At 41.3% G+C, this 23,013-nt stretch overlaps 1 protein-coding gene across 1 annotated transcript in view; it reads right to left on the bottom strand.

The window, feature by feature from the left end:
* Positions 1-23,013, bottom strand: part of ADAMTS17 (ADAM metallopeptidase with thrombospondin type 1 motif, 17) — a 181,495-nt gene that overhangs the window by 52,076 nt on the left and 106,406 nt on the right. Inside the window, exons 11-14 of the mRNA XM_009695531.1 lie at positions 21,064-21,230; positions 18,298-18,425; positions 7,595-7,715; positions 4,991-5,059 (exon numbers count right to left, since the gene is read on the bottom strand). Coding sequence (XP_009693833.1) covers positions 4,991-5,059; positions 7,595-7,715; positions 18,298-18,425; positions 21,064-21,230 — 485 coding nt within the window. The remainder of the gene's footprint in view (positions 1-4,990; positions 5,060-7,594; positions 7,716-18,297; positions 18,426-21,063; positions 21,231-23,013) is intronic.

The raw sequence follows: 23,013 nt of genomic DNA, 5'->3' as shown, positions 1-23,013 counted from the left end.
TAGTGGGATCACTTGGAGGGGTGGGGGCGGCAGGAAATTGTTTTCACTTACACTTCAGCTTTATACAAAAATTCTGGAGGATATAATGGCAACAGTCTCCTTGCATCCGGCTGCTAAACAGAATTCCACAGCTCAGATTTAATGCAACAACAGAGCTCAAAAGTTTCTCAAGGACTGACCACCACTCACCTCTAAACACTGCCAGCAGATGCACATGCCAAAGTAGACTATCTGAGCATCTGACGTGGTAGGGAAGTTTTTACAGTGCCCCATCATATTTTTTAAGAATTTTCTTGGTTTTTATCTTTCTGGAACTCTCTTGGTCTTTTCATGCTTCCTTCAACAAGCAGCAATATGCCAATTATACCACTTTTGACTAACAGAATAACAGTAAGAATAATTAGGAGCTACGAGGAAATGTAGCCTATCTTCCCCCACCATGGAACCATGTGGAGTTACAGTCTTGTTCCATGGGGTGGAAGTGGTGCCTTTAAACTATAAAGCTGAGGAAGATGAAGGCCCATTTCAAAGGTCCAGGGGCCAGGCAGAGTTTTTCCACTGGCTTCATTGGACTCTGAATCAGGCCCGTGTAAATGACACTAATCTCATCACAACCATGACTTGATTCCTTCTAATTGGCCACCCAGTTTACTTTGCAGTGTATAACTTGGCACCTCCTTTGGGTTATTGCTCTCCCCTTTCTTTCAGATGTTAAGTAGCTTATCCTGTATGTTCCCTCATCCCCTTTTTTGGTTTAAAGGGCTGTGTGAAACTGTTCTGTGTCAACCCTGCCTTTATGGAAATTGTGGGCAGTCTAGAGCAATGCGTTGGAGAAGTGTTGGCATAAGGAACAGTGACTCCTCTAGCATTCAGCAATGTTTGGGGAGCTATTTTAGGGACAATTGCAGCTGAATGGCCATGCTTCCCCCATGGTGATGGGGGGGCCTCAAAGGAGGATGCTGACAGCCTCATGCATCTCAGGACTAAGTGACTCTCTTACCACTATGGCATGGGGGGAGACAGACGGGGATTTTGAGTCTCAGACTGTGGATTCATTTCTACCTGTCTGAACCAGCAGAATGCTCAGTTCCTTTGTTGTGCTATGAATAAGGCTTGAGCTCTTGGGTTTCATGAGGTGCACTGGGTGGATAGCTGATTTAGGGGAGATACGTTCCCTCTTTCTCTGATCACTGTATCTGAATGACACTTTCCATTTGACCCTTCAGCTCAGTTCTTTTTGCACTTGTTCCTCCTTACTTATGTCTCCCTTACTCAGGACATCTCAGAAAGAGTCAGTCACCCCTTGCAGGAAAAAAGAAAGAGGGACAGCAGAGCTGCAAACCATGTCTGTGTACAGAAGCCAGAGCAGCGGCTCTCCCATCTGCTATTACAGAGTGGGTTTCACTGGGAAAAATCATTACTTCCAGGGTCATTTTTTTGAAGGCAATACTGAAATCGGTTATGAAATCAAAGCAAACAGATGTTGGATTTTATTCTAGACATTGCCAGAGTTGGTTTTTCATCAGCTGAGATACCAAATTACAGTCAAAACAGAGTGTTTCAGAAATCAAACATCCTCACTGCACCCCATGCATCTGCATATAAACCCAACTGATCATTACCACCAGACATGAGCACACAGCAAAGGTGTGATTAATGACAGTCCGTCATGGGGAAATAGGCCCTATGACACACCTGAACACCCCTGTTAGGAAGCCAGTTTGGAACATGCCCAAGTTTCAGGTAATTTAATGTCCCTACTGGGGGACTATTTACTTATTTATTTTTTAAATCACATGCCAGATACAAATGCCCGGAGGTAAATCATGCAGGGGTTGGATACAAAGTTACACTGAATTTAGTGGAAAGCCAGTCGCTAACTTCAGTGAACTTTGGATCCGTCCCCTGACCTAGCGGCAGCCAGGAGTGTGTCACACTGCTTTAGAGGTGAGCAAGCTGTGGAGCTGCGCTTGAGGTTCAGCTAGTGCCATAAATACGCTCTCATTTCATCACTGTGCCATGAGAGAAACACCACGTGGAAAAGTTGACTTTTATGTTACTTTTTACAATAGTAAATAGTGGAGTGTAAGCTATTAATAGCATATTAGTTCTGGAGACTGTTTAGTTTGGTCTTATACCAGATTTTTCTCCTCATGTAATTTCTAATCCTGATTGATGGCTTTGAGGGGTTGTATTCACAGCTCCTGAATAAGAAGAAACATACCGTGCTAACTCACTGAAATCATGTGGCACAAACCCGACCGCTAACTCTTCTGTTAGTGAACTGCGAACCACTTTGCAGTTGTACGGATCTGACCCGTCCTTTCAGAGATGAAGCAGAATTCTTGGGCATGTCCCACTGGGCGCGTTTTGACTTTTATTATTTCCAGCAATATTGTGTGAGTTAGTGGTCAAATCCTATTGCAAATAGACTATATATCATCCATGCAAATTTGCCACAGGTACAAACTCCAATCACTACCACCGCTCCAGTCTGGTCCTTAGAGCTAATGTGAGGCTTCTGGTCACAGAATATTCCTGATCTTTGAGATAACTGCACCAGAAAACACCTCCATTGTTTTCCAGGCACATTTTATTAAGCAAACTGTAACTGCAGATTGCCAGAAAGATTATCAAGTGTCAGCTAGTAAGACCAAAAAAAGTCTCAGATTTGGCCCTGTGTCAAGGACTCTCAAAGATCTGTTACGTCTGAGGATAATTGTCTGCAATGCAGGGGTCTGCAAGGTTGGGCTTAAAGTTCTGCTTTAAATGAAGAACTGGTTAAAGACTGATGAGATTTGGCAACTATCAGGCAGTATTTCTAGTAATTTCAGCCATAAATCAGCCTGTTAAGATGAAGCTTTGAAAGTACAACAGGAGAACTTCATTATTTGATAATTTATAGTGCTGTATGTAGTATACTCCACCTTGGGAACAGTTATTTTGGCACGCACCAATCTTTCTGGATAATCTGCATTACATCAGCGTCTCAGGAATGTAAGACCGTGATTGAAGCAAATCCTAGATACAAATTATATGGTGTAACTCGTATTAGGAGAGACACCAGAACAAAGAGGTGGCTTTGTCATCAAGGAGATTAATATGTGAACAGTGGCTACTGTATCTTCATTTAAATGCTGGAGAGATTTGCAAGAGGAAAGCAGCTCACACAGGAAAATCCATTGTTAGCCATTGTTATTATTCCCAGAAAGAACAGAAAGTTTAGCGTGAACTTCAGAATGTCACTGATCTAGTACAAAACAGTTCTCCTGGTTGACATTGCAATGAAAGATGGATTCTGAGCTAAAGGAAAAATTATCCCATGGCTGAAAGTACTGATCTCGGGGCACTGTACCTTCATATCTTATCCCTGTACACACATGAAAATTAGGTGTGAGAAACTCAACAGTGCTCATCCCATTATCAAACTTCCCAAAAGTGCTTTGAACAAAGATCTCAGGGTAGAAGCCAAGGAAATCAGACTGCCCTGCCTACCTGCTTGTCATGGCCAGCACCGCTTCCGTAATATTTTAGGGATAAGTACCAGCTGGGCATCTCAGTTTCCATGACCATTCTCACCTTGCACCTTTTGCTCAGTGCTAGTTGTTGCAGTAGAGTGGAACTATGTCCAGTGGTAACTATGTGTCCATTTTCTGAATAGTTGTGATGATTCTCACTTGCTATTACCTTGAGAGTAATTCCTCCATCAGCACCCATCCACTTCCAGCCATGGGATAGCTCATTTGGAAGAAAATCATTCCACTGGAGAGCCATGGATAGAATTCAAAGCCTCCCACTAGTGCTGCGAAGTTGGTTGCCGGGATTTCTAACTTGCGTGTTCTGCTTAAACCCTTATAAGATATCCCAGAGTTAGCCCTAGAGCTCTATTTCCTCCTTGTTTGGATGTACACCTTATTGACAAAAAAAGAGTTTCTTGTGTCGGCTAAAGATGCTCCTAGCCAGTACTACAGCACTACTGTTCAAATATCCTTTCTTTCTTTTAAATATGTGCTGGACCAGTAGCTTACACAATGAAAAGCCTGCTTTTTCACCATCTTAAAAAGAAAAATTGCTAGCAAAGATACACTCTTCATTTCCCAAAATTATAGTTACAACAACTGGCATATCTCACCTTACTACATTCTGCCATTAAAAAAATCCAAATATCTGTGGTCCTTTTTTCGGATCACAAGCAAAGGGCAGAAACAAAAATCTTGATACGGCTGAGAAAAATCAAGAGAGACAGATGCAGGTCTCATTCTCAATGCAGGTCTTTAAGCATTACAGGCATAGGCTTGGCATCTGGGCAGAAGTCGCCAGTGATAAATCAGCTACATAACAGATATGAGCCAAAGAGCTGTCCTTTATTTCTAGGTCCCCTGTACAGTGGCAGGGAGACAGCGATGGACTTCAGAACAATTTTGTGTTTGTTTTTGAAAAATTATTTTGTAGAAACAGGTACAGGGCATGCTGCCAGTCAAAAGTAAACCTCAGTCTAAACAGTGCATTCAGTTTGCCTACTGAAGACAGCCAGCTGCACACAAGTGTGTGTGATGTTTAGCATCACAAATAAAGGCTTTTGACCTCCTCCCCAAAAGAGAAATGGAATACGTTTCCAGTTGAATCACCCTGGAAGATCTGAACTGCTGGACCTCCTATAAGGCACTTTGAATGTTCCACCATCATGTCCCACCAGGGTGGCAGAATCTCATCTGTGACATTAAGGTTGGAAAAAAAAGAAATAGGCCCGGTTTTTTTACTTGGTTAATGAAAATTTGCCTTGCTTTCATGCAGATAGGTTTTCTAAAAGGAAAGGATCTGTACTTGATATCTTTGACAAACCAAGTTGAATAGTAAAAGGACTTGAAGTTTATCCATGGCTTTTGATACCAATCTCCCCATCTAATCCAACCAAAAGGAGACAAAGAACCAACACCAAAGGATGTCACCAACACCCACTGACACTTCAAGCAGCATTCAAGTATCTTACACGAGAAACACTTGGGAACAGCCTTTGCCATCACACATGTGGAAACCTTCTTACAATGACTATTGGTGACTGAGAAACAGAAAGGAGTTGTCATGGATTTAGTTCAGTTAATAGGGCTTGACAACATAATTTGCAATCACAGGACATATAGGGACCAGTTCTGCAGTCAATGGAGTCCCAGGTGCAGAGCAGCTGATGATCTGGCCCAAAGGTTGCAGCTGCAATTCCCCGAACAGATACCACTCCAAAACAATCAATGTCTTGATGTTTGAAGTCTATCCTCTTCTGAAATAATAAATCAGCATACTTGACTCAGTGTGCTGGCCTGGGATCACAGCAAGTTCGTGGGGATTTGCCACTGACCTCTGCAATCATTTACACATCCAAACCCTGAATCTGTTACTGTAGTCATATTGCATATTCTCCTTCGCCCCAACTTTTGTCTGATTTTTGTACATTTTTGCTTAAGTGTCAACTTAAAGAAAAAAGGCCATTTTTTTTCTTGAGTAACATCGTGTTCACTTGTGATACCTCAGAACCAACCCTGAAGCTTTGCCTACTGCATGAGATTCAGTAAGTTAACTTGCGGACCTGATTCTGTGAAATAGCAGTATATGAAGAGAAATTGATGGGAGTAACTCACAGTGCCTAAAATGTTTGCAGAATTGGTAATGGGAATCATAAGTGAAAACAAGAAGTCTGTTTTCAATGTCTAACAAAAAAGAAATCCAAAAGCAGGAAAACACGAACAGTGAACAATTAAAAGACTGTAAATATTCTTTCCATTTTAGTAGGCCAGGATGCTCGTTAAAAGAGCATAATTTAAAAAAATAAAAAGCAAAGATGATTTTCAACCTAGAAGAAGATTGTTTGGCATGTCGTGGATGTTATTTTTAAAACTATTGCCACATAAAATTTAAATCCCTTTAAAATTTATAAATCAAAACATCTAATAAATGTTTATGAGATTATAATTTTAAAAATAATTATCTTCTAGATTACGATGTGAGATGGGTGAAAGTGGAAACATTGCATTGACAAAGCAACATTTTGACAGGTTTGCACTTCTGAGATGATCAGCAAAGAATAAGGATCAATAAATGCTTGAACACTGACCATGATTAGGTCAGCCATCTCTTCTTATTAGGTTACAGGGTGCTGGAGGTGAAAGTCTCCTGTAGTGTCCTGGCAGCCAGACCAGCACTTAAGGCTGAAACTGTTCCGTTCCTACAGGCTTATAAAGTTACCACCCTCAAGCAGTCTGTCTAGTTGGAAATGGGTGCAATCTCCAGGCAGTGACCCAGAAATTTCTTATTTATCTGCACAAGATGTTTTGTAATCTCATTGGAAAAGATAAAAGACAGTTACTCTTTAGGAGCAATCAAGAAGTTCATGAACAGCTATAAAATCCGCTACAGAACTGGAGAATAGTTTTTCCAATGGAAATAAGAAATTTTTCCCCCCATTTGCATCGAATGCAAATGCCTTGACATAAGCAGGTGGAAAATAACTAGGACAAAAGAGTCAAAGCCAATAATGCAGGAAATCATTCAACAGATTGGCCTAGCAATGCAACAGCACAAATGTGCAACAGAAAGACGTGGTGCAGGTGGGAAATCCTACCTGCATCTCAGAGGAGGTGACAGATCACAGCTGGCTCCACAGAGAAGGAGGAGGAGGGCACAGAGGAAGAGGTCAATGAACAAAATCAGAGCCTCAGACTTCAGTGCTGAGACCTTGATTAAAGGAAGCTGCTAAGCACTGGTGCTGCTTTAGTAACTAAACAGAATTGAAGTGTGTCCTTAAAGCGAATCTTTATGTGCTTTGCTGAACTCAGTCCTGGAACAGCAAGTGTTGAATGTATTTCTCCATACAGAAATGGCAATTCTGTATTCACTGGATGTGAAATAATTTTTTCTGGACAATTCCTTCCTCTTGGAGCAGCTTGCAAGCCCTGAATCTGGCTCTCCCTCCCGCCTGATTAGGATGTGTGATAACAGGTTTCTCAGAAGCGCAATACAGGAACTCTGGAACAAAGACTAATTCAAACTCCAAGCTGTATATATATTAATGTTTAACAAGAGAGGGGAAAGTCTTAACTCTGACTGGAAGCTCTTGTATCCTATACAGGATACTACTGCTGGCAGGGAATTGGTAAAAATATTCAGAGAGGAGGGCTCTTTCATTTAGCTGAGATATCCTGATTATAACATGAATCATCTGCAACATGGAACATGCATCATTCTGAGCTCTAAAAGAGCTCAAAGATGGTGGTGAAACCAGACTTCCCTCCTCCTGGAAAAGATACCGTGATTTTGTCTCTTATTTAAAATCAGCAGCACCAGTAGCATTCAAAATGAGAAACACAACTTCATTCTGAATTTCAGACACAGGCAATGGCTGGTATCTGGGCAACTGAATAAGGAGTACACAGAATATCACATTTGAATCGAGCTGGGTTTTATTTTGTGTTTCTTTTGTGTTTACTAGAGCAGATGAATCCAATGCTATCCAAGAAGAAGAGCTATTACTACCACTCTTTGACTCTCCTCAGGCAGTTAAGAGAACCTCCACTTCACTAAAACGCTGCTGAGGGTTACTCACCCATCCCCTTGGTGTGGTTGAAGTCGCCTTTCACCACTTTACAGGTTTTGCCATCACCACTGCAGATTCCACAACGATCCTCTTTGGCAGCTGAGCCAATGATTCCATCGCAGCCAATTTTCTAATGACAACAACCAGAGGTCCCCATTATTTTGTTTGCAAGGTTAAAGTATCTCTAAACATTGAGGTCAAGACTAAGATAGACATCTGACTGAAAACCTGAATGGGAAGAGAACACTGTGAATCAGGGGAGCACTCATTTGGAACAGTGTTGAGTTGGTTATTCAGGAACCCCCTTCTCTAACACTAAGAGTTTGAACTTTGATTCAGAAGATTTAACTGAAGAGAATTTCACAAACACTAGTCATTCCAGATGTCATCATAGATTTCATACTAACTCACTCTAACTTCCTTCAAACACAACAAATTAAAACAATGTTTCATGTTTGTACAGCAACTCCCATCTGAGGAGCTCAAAGACATCCCGGAGAAATGGACTGCTAATGTGATACTTAGTTTAGAGAAGAGAAAAATGTGATTTCCTTAAATGAAAATTAACCCAAGTAACCAAAATCCTGGTCATAGCCCTTCAGCACACAAAAATTCAGAGTGCTGTTACAAGTTCCAGTGTGCTGCTCACTGAATGAGGTGTGCTTTGGATCGGGATCTTAACAGGGAGTGTAACATTCAGTTCTGATTACACTTTTGCAATACCTGAAAAAACACCTTATTAATCAGATGCTTCAAGATACCTGCAGTGCAAAAGTAGTTCAATGGAAGCAGGTCAGGTTCGTAAGTGGCCAATCCGTACCATAAAACTGCTTATACAACTATGAAATTTTCCATATGCTTGCACTGTATTAAGCTTAGATGTTCAATTGTAAAAAAAAAAAAAAAGCTAACAACTTCACCTAAAGCTTCGTTTTAAATGTTTTTTTCATAATTTTCTATATCTACCTAAACTTTTTCCCAATAAAAATCTGCAGCTTTGCTTCCACAGACAGGTATTACTAGAACAGACACAGTATTCTCCCTATACAGAGCTATAGAGATTGCCACGGTAATCTTCCTTATTCATAAACCGTTTACAGGTTCTAATGGTGAACATTCCACATTTGTGGATCTTGATAAGACTTATTGTCACTAATCTATGTAAATTGTTTTCTGTCCATGTAAGACCCTCAAAATAATCAGCAATTCACTCTTAAAACATAAATTTCTACTGAAATAAGAGTTGTCATTATGCAAGTTATCAGCAGAGATTCTACTATTAAAAATAAGTTAAAGATTTATTCTGCGTAGATAAACAGTTTCTTGGCAAATGAGTTAGCAGGACTGTCACTAATAATACTTATTTGAATAAGTCTGTTGTGTCTCTCCCTTCATTGCCTTCTTATAATAAAGCCAGAGGAAAGTTGGAGAGATATCTTAGGGAACAATCAAAACAACAAACATTTTGAAAAATAGGGTAAGCAGAGAAATATTAAGAGAACTTGGGCTGTTTATCTGAGACTGTCTGCGTGTAAGCAATGTAATTTGGACCTGAACTCAAACGTTAGCCTTTTTTTCAGAAGACATTGGCCACTGCCTAAGTCCAGATGTATTACAGGGATCAAAGACTGCCAGTGTTCAGACGTGTTCTGATGCAGTGTTTGTCTGGGTAAATCATTAGAGACAGACACATGCTGAGAAAGGATGATCATCCTAAACACATACAAGGGAAATGTTGCTCGTTAACTAGAACAGCATGTAAGCTGGTGGACAAGAACTACAGGGAAAAAAAACGTATAAATGGGAGTTAAAGGAAGGTAGGGAGAAGACCATGGAGTTTCTGGCAGTTGCGATTCTCACGTTTAAACTTCACACTCATGTCCAACAAATAATTCGGGGATATTGAATGTGATTCTGCCCCCAAAACAGAAGGATGTCCCAGCAGTTCTCCTTCCATGAAAATAAATATGATTTATTAATGGGGTTGTCGAAAGGCAGCTGGAAATATATGCCTGCCTGCCACCCTGCTGAGATACTGGAAAGGCTGCATTTAATTTAAGACTCTAGTGCTATCTTTTATTGTGCTGTATTGTTATTAGCACTATGTGAGCACACAAATGAATAAAGGGAATATAATGAGTGTTGAACAACACTTATTCCCAGTGCTATATGAGGAGTCTGTAGGACTATAACAGAGGCAGGCAAAGAATGAGGAGTTAGCAATCACATGCTTTGCATTTACGCTGTAGTTTCCCAGATAATGTAAACCAGTGCAAGCCACTTCTGACACTGGGCTTCAAGGCAAGCCATTGCCTCCCACGTTTACTAAGTTACTGACACACTTTGACTTGAGAGACCCCCTCTGAAGGCATGGAAAGAGCACCCGCAGAATCCACAAATATACCTCCCAAAACCTTTGCTGTTTTTTATCTTTCATCTTCACCCTAATTCCCTGTGAGTGGAGGAACTGGGAATGGCCCTTGCAGCCTTCCCTTCAATGGCACCATCCTTCCCATCCACAGGGCAGACTTCCCCTTCAGTTTGGGGCATGGGGATTAAAGCTCCCATCAGATTTGGGCCAGGAAATGGCTTCTTACAAAGGAAAATCTTTAAGAGAATAAAACAGTTTTCATTCTTGGCTCCAAGATGAAAATTGGTGCGTTCTTGCTACTTTATGGGGGAAAAATACCTTGGAAGCACTTTACTCTTGTCTACATAAACATTACAGCCCATTTACCCCTCCCCAAGCCTTCCAATCATTTCCAAAGTAAAAGTGTATTTAATAACAGTATATAATGAAACAGCTTTTGTTAAGATTTGACAATGGATTCCAAAAGCTGCAAAGTCATTTAGAAACACATTACAGTGAGCACCTTGGTCACTCAGATCATTTGAAAACTCCCCACACTGAAAATGCTGCCACTCTTAAAACCAAAGGGGAAGAGACAGGGCTGGAAGGGTGAGGAAGCAAAACACAGTGAGCATCACCCTTCCTGGGAGGAAAGCATCTGCCAGCAGTCCTTGGACTTAATTAAGAGATACGTCCAGCTTACTGTAGGTGAGAAAGTCCCTCAGACTTCAGCACTGGGGACCAGAGGCTTATGCCTGAGCCCCACCAGACCAGAGGGAAGATCTATTGAGTCTGTACATCATCAGCTTCTCACTGACATTATGGTGTATGCTCTATGTATTACATCTGTCAATCATTAAAATAGAGCTGTCCTCAACCTGCAGAAAGCTTTCAAAAAAAGTGACGGCTTAATTAACTGCATGCAAAAGGAAAATCCCAAGTTTCACTGCTCAAAAGTCAAGGTTTCACAGTGCAGAAACAATCCCTTAAAACACAAACAGTTCAACGGAGTCATCTGATCTTTACCATCTCTAACTTGTTTCACGCTGCTTCCTGTACAGTCCAGCATACCAACCAAAGTAAGATGATTGTTTAAATTAAGAAGCAGAAAGGGGAAGTTTTACATTCTGAAGGAAGACAGACCTTGTAAATAACACCCTGTATGTTTTCTGGCGCAAGAGTTACCCCGCAGGTGAGCAGATTGCATCCATGGACCAGTCCGTCCAGCAATAGCTGGGTACTTTGAATGGACGGGTGAGAAGGAAAGCACTTTTGTATTATTACCAAGATGATCCATTAAGGAGCGAGCAGGGCACCTGGAACTCGTCTGTGTTCAGAAGAAAGAATAAGAAGTAAAAAGCCAGCCTGGTGTAACCACCATCTGTTCAGTAGTCTGTGGGAGCATTCGCCACTGTCAATCCTGTTCATGGACTCTTGGAACTTCCCTGCACCATCCAGCATGGACTTGGACAGTGATATCCATAACTTTGGCAAAGGGACTGATGTTGACACCACCCAGGAGTTCCACCTCCTGCCTGCACTAGCTGTTGAAAGCCTGCAGTGCTGCAGTTCTGCTATTAACAGCATCAATCAGACAAAGGGGAAGTGGATTTCAACCAAAGCCATTCCCTTGCCCATATTAAAACATGGGAGAGCTGGCAAGAAACTTAAAGATAGTCTTTTGGGGCTTCAAGTTCTCAGCATGGACAGTCACAACTATATCCACAGGTTTCTTAATGATCTTCAACCCAGGCAGTCTCCTGCTCTGACACCATGTTTTGGAACTATCCATTGACCTTTAAATTGGCAGGCAACTGCACATTTGCTGGGCCAAAGGCCTGAAATTCATTCTCTCTGAGCTGATATCTCAGTCCACTCTTCCTTCTCTCTCTCCCCCTTCCTCTCATTTTTATAATTAAACATCTGAAAATACTGCTTGTTGGGTGGTATTTCCAGTTTCAGTCATTGCTGGCTCCAGCATAGGAAAACTCCTCCTCTCTTCTGAATACACATAATTTGGATTCTTCCGTGTGAACTATTTTCCGTATTGCTTGGATATTGTTTTTTGTATTTTCAATGGCTGTGCAAGAGCTCAATTGATACAGCCTGTGTGAGTATGTTTTGCTACATAAACACAATTATTTTTGTTATATACACCCACCCTGTGTAAGAAATGACATTGTAGGATCACAAAACTGTAATGCTTCCCATATGCAGAACTAACCAGCTATCTCAATGGATCGAATATAAATATTGATGCAACATGTGCCATTTTACAAATTAATCATGTACAGAGCATGCTGGTTATGACAGATTCATCTACACTGCCAATTTTTTGTCCATAATATCCAGTGTCCATTGATACCTCCAGGGATGGACCACATGAAACAGGAATGTACATATGTGAGCAACTGACATTCAGATCCAAGGGTAAAAGAATTCTTATTTCTTTGTTTTAAACATGACTGCCCTTGTGGAGGATTATGGGTGTCTGTCAGGATTTGTACAGGAGGGTGAGCCTAGATCAAGCAAGTTACTTCTGCTTCTGTTCCACAACAAATTTTGTGTGGTAGATTAGAGTCCATGTAGAAGTCAGTTCAGTAAATATCCTCCTGCCATTTCCCGAGCCTTCACATTTTATCTAAATCAGAGCAGCTCTGCTGGAACAGGAGATATGCACTCCGTATTTTAAATTCGCATTATCCTATCTGCATTAGATATGCAATTACACTTGCCTATTGACTTTGTGTTTAGATCCCTTAGCAGTTCATGGAGATGCTAGATACAATCATTCTTGATAACCACTTTTTCACACATAGAGCTTGAAAGTTGTGTGTCAAAACCCCTGTGTTCTGGCAGCAGAGCAGGCTATAGGAGCGAACATGCAAATAACACAAAGCCTTTTCCCATCCCAGGAACTCCTCTGCTTTTGTTTTTTGGTCACTTTCTGTAGCTACCCCTTTCTGATCCTTCCAAACCAGGTTCATCTGAATTGACACCTCTGACCTGATTCCACCCTGCCTCTGCCCCGGTTTGTACAAATGCCAACAGGCTGTAGATACCAGAGGACTTTATATCAAGTGCCTATGCTTTAAAATAGGCATCTATGATGTCAGTTCTGGATTTGAAAATACTATATATTTATCAGTATACGATATATCTGTAGCCTCCCTTCCAGTCAATTCTCAGCTGCTCAAGCCACAAGCAAAATCTAAAGCCTCCAAGGTAGATAAGACAAAGAATTGTCTATTATATGCTTTCTGTGGGTTAACGCAGAAGAAAAATAGGGGGAAACTGCATGATATTTTTTTTTCTTATCTCACTGTAAAGTACACTAAAAAAGTAGTAAGATATCATTAAACTCTTCGTTTTTGTCGCTATGCAATACTCACCAAAAGCCCCGATAATCTTTTTAGACCTCAGATTACACTGCTACAGACCCAAAAATTGAAAAAAAAAGGCAATTATACAACAGGTTTCTGTAGTTCAAACAATCCTTCTGGATTTTGTGCACATACACTAAATAATTTATCAAAGTACAGTGCTAAGCCACACTGTATAGAGACAAGCTATCCAGTCTGGAACATCTTGTACGACAGTTTGTAATGCAGGAGTGTGCATAATACATGGAAAACACTCAAGTGAAGAGGCAAAGCCAGAACTTCATGCATCAATCAAATGCAAAAAGTGGGCACTGAGTACGTAGAAAACTGTTTACCAGCAACAGGTCCAGTAGACAACTGCAATTTATCCTCTGTCACCTGTGGCTCTCTCCTGACACTCTGCCTACCCAATTTGCAAAAAACATTTTTGAAAATGTATCCATTTTCAAATTTGTGCTCCCCTGTCATACTGTATGACAATTGCTTTTGGAAGAAAGTAATTCTAGAATATTTTTGTTGTGCCAGGACAGCCTAATGTACGGCTTGTCATCATTGAACATACTGTGGATTCACCAGCAAATGAAAAGTAGATGTGACATGACAAAACATTCATGAGAAAACTGTAGATAGAGCTAAAACATCTTCTTCAACTGTTAAATCACAGCAAAGATTGCCCTTGATCTCTAGCCTGGTTCCGCTATACAGGAGGTCTCTCTTTTCAAAGAGACTGTAGATTACACCCTGAAGTACAATCTGTAGTCCCCACTGGAAAGTTTTCGTGCTATCATGAGTCTCAGACTAATCCTCCTTTGAGAAAAGCCAGTACAAAGTCATGTGCGTCATAACCGTCAGCTGAGCAGCTTGTCTTCTCCCCACACCACTGCTGTGTGACATCTGACACCTTTTTTAGCTCTACTTCTGCCAGCAGTTTTCTATTAACATCAGCAGCACAAATAGAGTGAAGAAATGTAAGAGGTTAGTACACGGACTGCTTCCATGAATGTTGACTCATGAAACATACATAGAACAGTCTTGAGCAAGAACAAAACCCTCTCTCTCAAAGCCACTTGTCACTTGAAGAGAAATATGAGAAGATAAAAGCAATCTGAGTTGCAGGTTGCACTGCTCTACCCCATCTTCACCATGACTGTAATGTCCATGTTAGAGAAAGCAAACTGGAAGCAGGCAAGAGAGAGAGGCTGCAAAGCCTAGATGAGCACCCACCCTCCTCCTCCTCAGATGCATCGTACCGCTCTTGTTCTCCAGTCTGCTACAGATTTTCTGTCTTTGAAAATTCTCAGGAGAAAAGAAATTCTCTTTGCTAGAAGACTATGTGCATTTTAAGAAGAAAAGGTCAAAGACCTATATACACATTGAACAAGTCATCTAGTTTGCTCAGAAGATGTTAAAGATAAGTGTATTTGTCATTACTCTACATTGTTTCTTCTAAAGGCATAACTTTACAACACTCCCTTCAATTTTTCAGACCAACTCCTGAAGCTCTTACATAGCTTTTATTTTGTCCTCATTCTGGCAAACTTCTATCACTATCAAGAATGAAATGTTCAGCCTCAAAACCAACTCTAATAACCAAGGACTGGACAAAACTGAATAAAGATGTTATGATTTGTCTCAAAGACAAGGCGTAAGATTATAAAAGTCTAGGTGACTTAGGAACCCCTATACTAAATTTAAGGTTGACTTTTCTCTCTGGTGCTTCTATGCATAACCGAAGTATTAACCAAGTTCACTCACTCCAGCTGCCTTCAGATGTAAGTGATAAATACAGGGATGCTGCTGCTTATGATGATTTTGCTTCAGGGATAGCGAGGCTGACACTAAAAGGCTTCATTCACACTGTTTAGATTGGAGCTCAGCTCATGGCTTTAAAATGAAACTAAAATAAGTTCACAAAGTACAATTGAAGGAAAACACTCCTCTCCTAGTGCCCAAATGCAGTTAGGGTGTTTCGAGGCTTCAAAGAATCTGTTCCTGCTTCCCTTCTCAAACCCGCCCTCTCCTTGCAAGAACAGATTTTTCTTCGCCATATTCATCTACATTCATTCATCATGCAACAACAATGCATGAGTTTCATTTAGGAACATCTACTGCTGAAGGGAAAAGAGCAATTACATTTCCTAGACTAGATGTTCACGGGCAATGCTTACTGTTAATTTGTCTCTTACACTGGCAACGTGTCATTCCTGCCTTTGAGAGTCTTTAACTAGAAGGATTACACAAGAAAATAAATAACAGTAATATCACCCTCTGATTTCAGCACTTATTCTCTTCTCCAGGCCCCCTGCAATGCATGTTGCCAGGCTTTGTCTACACTGGGTAAAAAATTAAGGAGAAGAGTAATTAAATAAATACGACAATTAAATTGGTTTAATAGGCAGCTAGTTAGGCAAGTATCTGCAGCAAATGGGGTACAGAGTCACATATGGCAATTCTCGGCACTAAACCGCATATAAGGCAGAAGAGTATTACTAGAGGCTTTCAAATCTGCTCGGCTTGAATTGATCATTTTGCATTTTCTCTCAGCCAGATGCAAACAGACTCAATGTTCTGCGGCTCTCATGACCTCTCTGCACAGTTAAGGGCAGTTGTCCCTGACTTTGAGTGCAATTTGCTTTTCATGATGTACCTCCAAAGCTCTGTGCTCATAAAGGTTTTCATTTGGAGCGGAGCTGGCTACTGCTGCTCACTGGAAGAAGAAAACGTACATTGCCATAATGTCTGATTTACCATTTGTGGTTGATCCGAATGTTTGGAGCAGTAAAGTTGGCCAGCCCGGTGTAATGGTCAATGGGTCAATGGCACGCAGCTGGAGGTGCACAGCTGGCCTTACTATAAAAGGTTATTAATGGATTTTTTAGGTTTTTCAGATACAGCTAAAAACAGTGAAAAACTAAGTAACTTGGGATGTACCATGAACCTAGCTTTATGCAAGTCACTTCGCATTAAAGAGCATATCAAGAATCAAACTTGTGCTGGCTCCCCAGCAACTTGCTGTTCAGATTCTTCATCTGAACAAATTAGAAGGACTGAATTAAAACCGCCTCTTCAGCAGCATTTGGCAGGAAACAGCAGGAAGTGTCTCCTGCAGCAGTGCAAAAATCAATCCAGACAAAGATTTTTCACTTACTTCGTTGCATTGCTACTAGTAAAGCTGCATTATGCCCCCAAAGTCTCTTTTATACCCAGGTGAGTATTGTGTTCATCTATCTCCCTGCCTGGAAGACTCAAAGCAATAAAAATTGGTAGTTCTTTATCACTGCTCACAGAAATCAGAAATAACGCCAAATTTGGTGTGCCTTGTGCCCCTGGGGAAAACCAGCATATCTCCAGTGAAGCTAGTGGAAGTAAATGGTGTTGCTAGAAAGCTGTTCTGGTGGATTCAACAGGCTGGTTAATACTGAAAAGAGGAACTCCTAGCGTAGGATACAAACTTAGATGAGGATAAACTTAGAGGAAGAACTGCCAGGAAGAATCCAGCACTGGCAAGGTTGCAATAGCCAACTCAACTGTCTTTCACATCACTAATGTGTGTGCAGCAAACTTTGAACACATGCTGCATGATTACAAGACAGAAAAACCACTAAGTGTCTGCCCTGTCATAGTGTCTATGACAAATGACATGAATCCAACTGCAACACATTGCTAGAAGCACCCATTCTGAATGACTTCCTGTAATTTATGATCTTTAAATAAACATTTTCTTCTCTCCTTTCCCTTGTCCAAATCTTAAATCTCCAGTTAGCATGGGTCTACAAAACTCTACTAAATTTTTAAGGAATCTGAAATACCAGCTCTAAGAGGTGGCCAACTCTAAGCATTCAATGTGCTTGCATTTCAACTGTCTCACTGCCCAGCAAACCATGAAGAGTTGTATTACAAAGATCTCCCACACCTAATTTTAGTTTCATATATAATTTGGCTAGAGAGAAATAATCATCATTGCAATGCTTTAGGTCATCACACCTTCACTCCAGGAAAAGGGAACCAAATCAGAAGACTCTTGAACAGAGTCCTCTTCATTTCCATCCTTGACTTGTCTGATGAGAGACAGAAGGAAACGAGCATGTTCAGGGTTTGGCCAGTCCATCCAGGGACAACCAAGGGGACACTGACTGTCTCATTGCGGTACAGCAGAAGAAAGCCTACCCTACATTCTCTCTGGTTTGCTCTTTATGTGACCAAAACAGGACAATGCAGATGAGAGGCAAAAGAAGACTGCCTTGGGCTGTGCTTTGGGCTGCAGGATCTGCTCCTTTGAATCCATTTTCTCTATTGTGTGGAGCTTTAAAACCTAGTTTGTGGGAGGAAGGGAACTTTTTTCTTATTGCAAGGGAAACAGGTCTTTCAAACAGTTTTGATGGGCCCTTACAGTAACTCACGTTGGCATTATATAGTAATACAGTCAACAAAAATCACACAGGGGAAGCTGCTGGCTCATGCAGCTGCAGAAGCCAAGTGGCAACTGGTATTGAAAAGTTTCCTCTATCATTCTAGGCAGGAACCAAGTAGACCTGAAAAGCATCATGATGCTGGCAATGTAACACTTATAACAGGTTAGTGACAATTTGTAATCAAGTTTGCAGCATTAGCGTTTTTTCAGTGATTCCTCTAATAGCTAAAATGGAGCAGTTAAGCAAGCCAGATTTCCACTCCCATCTGCTCCTCTCACAGAAGTCCCTTCCCACCCAAGCCATTTGATGACTACACACAAGCAAATGTGATCACTGAACATTCCCAGCTGTTCAGTAATAATCTCATACCTCGGGCATTTATCACAATTCTTAGACCAAGAGACAGGGCTGTGGAGCACTTGCAATGGGTCTTATAAAGCAGGGTTGCCCTCTCAATTCAGAGACAGCCTCCCAGCCACCCACACGTATGACCATTCTTCTAAGATATACACAGCTGCCCCAGACTATACATAACACTAGAAATAATACAAGAGAAAGTTACTCCACCTGGCACTTGCCATGTACACAGAGGTCGGTCTCGTAGGGCCCACATGGAGTACCATCGAGGACTCTGTCTGTCACCAGCACAGGGGAATCCTTCCCCAGTGGAGAGCAGAAGAGCTCACATGGCTTATCTGGAAAAAGAAACACAAAAGCAATTGCCTTTAGGAATAGCACAAACAAGTGTTTGAGGCAAGGGTGATGAGGTGTCTACATACATGGATTTGGAAAGGTATCTGCTGATATTCTCATCTATGAAGGAACATGAGCCTCTCTGTAGGCCTGTCATTTCCCCACTTCAAAATATCAATATTCAAAGGATGACATTGATGAGGTTGGTCTTTTAAGACACAGAAAAACCGTTAGTCGATATGCTTCTATGTATGTGTTTGTGAACGGAAGATGCTTGTTACAGGGAACATTCAGCAGCCTGATACGAATGAACAAGTCACTGAGCGAGCATCTCAGACAAAATTCAGGCCACAGCCAGTGATTTAAGAAGAACAAGTTATCCATATCTACTCTTGATGGACTAACTTCTTGCATCAGTTTATCAGTAAGAACACTTGTATACATAAATTTAAAGCATTCTTGCATACACATTACCTACTATTTCCTTAAACTGATATTTGTGGTCCTACAAACATTTCTGTCAGCAAACTATGCTGCTAGAATACCCAGAGAAAGAACCCCCGAATTAATCTGAAAAACATTGGTAGAGGAAAGTTCCATTTTTCATCCATGCTAATGGCAATTGTTATATATTTAGACCTTACTTTGGAAAAGCTACTATTATGTTTAGTTAGAGACGGACTTAAGTAAAAAAGCTTTTTCAAAGATTTATATTATTAACTGACAGCACACAGTAGATGTCAGGGTTTGCTGACCGCATTTGCCATATGTTTAAGTAACAGATATTTAGGCAATATAATGTTTTTCCTTTCGAGCTCACTCTGCTACTCACTGACTTCATCCAAGGAAGAACCTATAGACATTCAAATGGAAACATGTTTTGCTCTGCATAGTCAAGTACCTCCACTCATCAGACTTAAGAGAGGAGGCTTGCCAATACATTAAGCTAAATGGCATAGGCCTTTTCTAAGTTTCCAATGCAACCAAAAACCTGCAATCATCTCCCACCTCACTAACATATATAAGTAGAGTTCAAGCACAGTTGAGATTAGCTCAAGGTTGGTTTGGATCTGTGTCTATTTAAACGCTTCCGAGTGTGGTACCTCAATATGCTGAAAAAAGGTAGTGGAGAACTGCATGGGTGCTCTAACATGTTTCAATAAACAGGGACACCGAGATGTGAAGCTGAGCTGCCTTCTGTCCATCTGTCCTGCCTGATAGAGGAACTACAGGCATATCCTGTGGATGTTCAAACTCCCTGCTTTGTGTCTGATGCAAAGCAAATTAACAGAGGCTGGATTTTGATTTCACTTGTAGAGCGAACAGAGGAACTGTGAAAGCTGTTGAAAGAGCCGCTTGTGCAGGAAACCGCTAGCCTGACCGCCTCTGGACAGCCTCTCTTTCTGCAGCTGTCAGATCTGCAACAGGGCAGGAGAGGTTTCTAATTTGCATTCATGGAAACTGGGGCAACATGGCTTAGACGAGTGAGGTTTTGCTAGATAGCAGGAACAATATTGGCCATTATCTTTTAGTAACAGCTTGTTCAGTCTTCAGGTGGCCAAAAAATGGCATATTCCCTTTCTGTGGCTGAATGAAGTTCCCACTGCAATACGCTACTAATTCTGGCAGCACTGATCAGAGAAGAACACTTAATCATCTGGTTTTTTTAATTTTCTCTCCTATTTACAGGACCGTCAGGAACCCATAGGTCCTGACTGGAAATGGAGAAAGGAGTGAAACAGCTCACCCCCGGAAAAAACTGGGAGAGTTTACTGTGACTGAAATTAGTCAGGGAAGTAGCTCCGCATTGTGCATTCACCCAGCAAAACTATTTGGGGAGGGGGGCAGAGGGGAACAACAAGCAAAACCAGTCTGTCTCCTGGGGCATCTGAAGGAACTGTGCTCTTGGAGAGTCTGTTATGGGAACTGAAATGCTGTCTGTACGCTTGTCCTGGCGTCAGACCTAATTTGTCAGTGCTAGCACAGGAAAGGGCTTATCCAATGTCTGGTCTTCTGGTATCAGTTCCAACACCACCCTCCTCTGTTCAAGCATGTCTTTAAGATGACCAAATGAAACTAGCTTTGTCTGTTTTCCAGCAGAGTGCAGTGAAAAGATGTTTGTTCCTGCAGAAAGGACATTATTACGATCCTTCTTCATATCCCCCCAACATCTGGTTCAACAGTAGATGAACAGCAAGATCCAGCAAAGGGAGCATTAAAGGAATGTAAGTAGGACAGGCAATCATGCCGAAATGGCCAGAATTGACACACATCAAAAATGTCCCAGGGAATCCTTCTTTTTTTCAGTTCCAAATTGAACTTTCGAATGTTTCAATTCCCATTCCCAAATACCTGCCTGTACAGACTGGGAATCAAGTTAAGGTACTTCTTGCCCAGCATTACAAAAAGATCAGTAAAGAACTGACAGCTCTGTATCTTGTGTTAAGAAGGCTAAAAGAACAGCAGGCAGCACTAAGAACAATTAATTGTAAGTAGTCTTTCAGCTGTAGCTAAGGGGAACAAACTGTAGCCTTCTCACCAACAAATGGGAGTCTTGCAGATAAAATCAAGATGGGTGGAGAAGCTGCAGTGAAAGAACTGCAGGAATTAGAGGAATTAGAGGAAGATGAAAAAACTTACCATCAACAATGACAGCTGTCAGGAGGCTTTTCTTCTTGTTGGTGTATCTGTCATGGGCCTGGCACTGTTGGTCCCTGAAGCTTGGCACACCTTTAGGGCAGGGTAAGTTCTCACACACAGTGTGCTCCACGCTGGCTCCCCGGCAGTTCTTCCCACCTGGGCCCGGGCTATCACAGGAAAGACAAACCAGGGTCAGCAGGATCAGCACAGCTTCTCACAGACACACCTTTGCCTAATTTTCCCTGGCCAAGGCAACTCTTGAAATAGCAGGAAGGATCCTTCCTCTCACATGTTCCTTGTTGGAGTGCAAATCCTGCTCTCAGTGGCTCTGACAGAAAATTATTCAAGCTCCATTCTGGATCTATAATTGGCTTATCGTAACAGAAGCTCTGGAACACTTCAGAAGCACGTTCTTTTGTAGTATCCCATACACAGATCAATAAAATAGGAGCTGCCTACACATTGCACACCTCAGATAAGAGGTAATCCAAAAACCTATTCACCTGTGGGCACTAAGGAGCCTTCTTAGAAGATATTGACTGGTTAACTGTTTGTATTCTGGTCACGAACCAAGGGATGTGACTAATTTTGCACTTCTGACCTAAATTTCTTCTTTGACTTCAACAGCAACTCATTCCTGTCCTAACCTGTTTTCAGATGGAGCAGGCAAATGACTGAGAAAGAGTGGAGAGAATCTGTGCGGCTGTGTGTGCGTGTGTGTGTGTACCAGCAGTTTCAGAACAGGACTTGAAGTAAGGCACTCCCAAACTTTGGGTTCTGCCATGACTTCAGGCCTGAGCTCTAACATTTCCTGTGACTTGGGACAAGTTTCTTAACTGATGGTGACTTGTGAGGGTTAGGCTTTAGAAGGTGCACTGAGCATGACACCTAAAGTCTAAGTATTATTTATATTTGCACAGTCAGGCAGTTAGAAGATAATTTGTGGTTCCATCACAAATACCAAAGTTAAATATTTATATTTGTAATGAGGAACCTAGAGGTACCAAGGTGACGTTACTGTGCCCAGGATCACACCAAACACCCAAGGCAAAGGCAGGCAATCCGAAATGTTTCACCTTCCTCTTCCCACCATTTGCTTTGACCCCTGCCTCAAACACTTAACAATGGAGACACAGCAAATGTCTCTTCAGCACATCCTCTAAGCTTCTGTCCCCAGAAGTTTGAAACGAAAACAACATAGGAGCAGCTATAATCTGTGCCGTAAGTAGGATACCCAGAAACAAATCTGTGCAGCAGATAATCTCCATCCATGAAACCCATGCCATTTTACACATTTGTTTTTTAAACATGCAGGAAAGGCCACTAATCCAACATCAGGATTAAGCACCTGCAAAATCTATTTATTCTTTTTTATGATTCCCCAGAGAAGAAGGAAAACTCAAACTCTCAACAATAGCCTACGTTTTCTTTGCAAAACAAAACAAAACACAAAACCAAAACCCAAGTAAACAAAAGACTTAGTCATCCTAACAGATAATTTCTTTAGCTACTTGCTGATACTCTCCTGAATTTGTCACATACCTATCTCCCCAGCTGTAACCAGCAAAGACAGATAAAGTCATGTTCTTACTTTTCTTTAACAGATGGCTATAAAAAGCAACTCCAGCCAAATTCCAGTTTTTAGCAGTATGGCAATTCATTCCAAAAGCTTCTTCCCCCCTCCCTCCCAAAAGAGCAATGAATTTCAGGTTATATCACTCAGCTAACTAGAAACCAAGGCCCTCATTGTATATCATTTATTTGTGTCAGTGGTCCTAGCAAGAGTTGCCCTGTTCATTTACACACTGGCTATAGGACTGGGTCTTTGATTTCCTAGCTGTGCTGGACTTGATGAATTCAGCATTCAGTGCAAGAGAAACATTTGATTCTGCATAGAAGAGCTTTATGTCAAATTTCAGCCTAGATAAAATTTTTACAGTAGCTCCATTA

This window comes from Cariama cristata, unplaced genomic scaffold (assembly GCF_000690535.1).
Source record: "Cariama cristata isolate BGI_N322 unplaced genomic scaffold, ASM69053v1 scaffold3292, whole genome shotgun sequence".
Lineage (NCBI taxonomy): Eukaryota > Metazoa > Chordata > Aves > Cariamiformes > Cariamidae > Cariama > Cariama cristata.
Note: the sequence above shows the minus strand (reverse complement) of the source record. Positions and strands in the feature narration are given on the sequence as shown.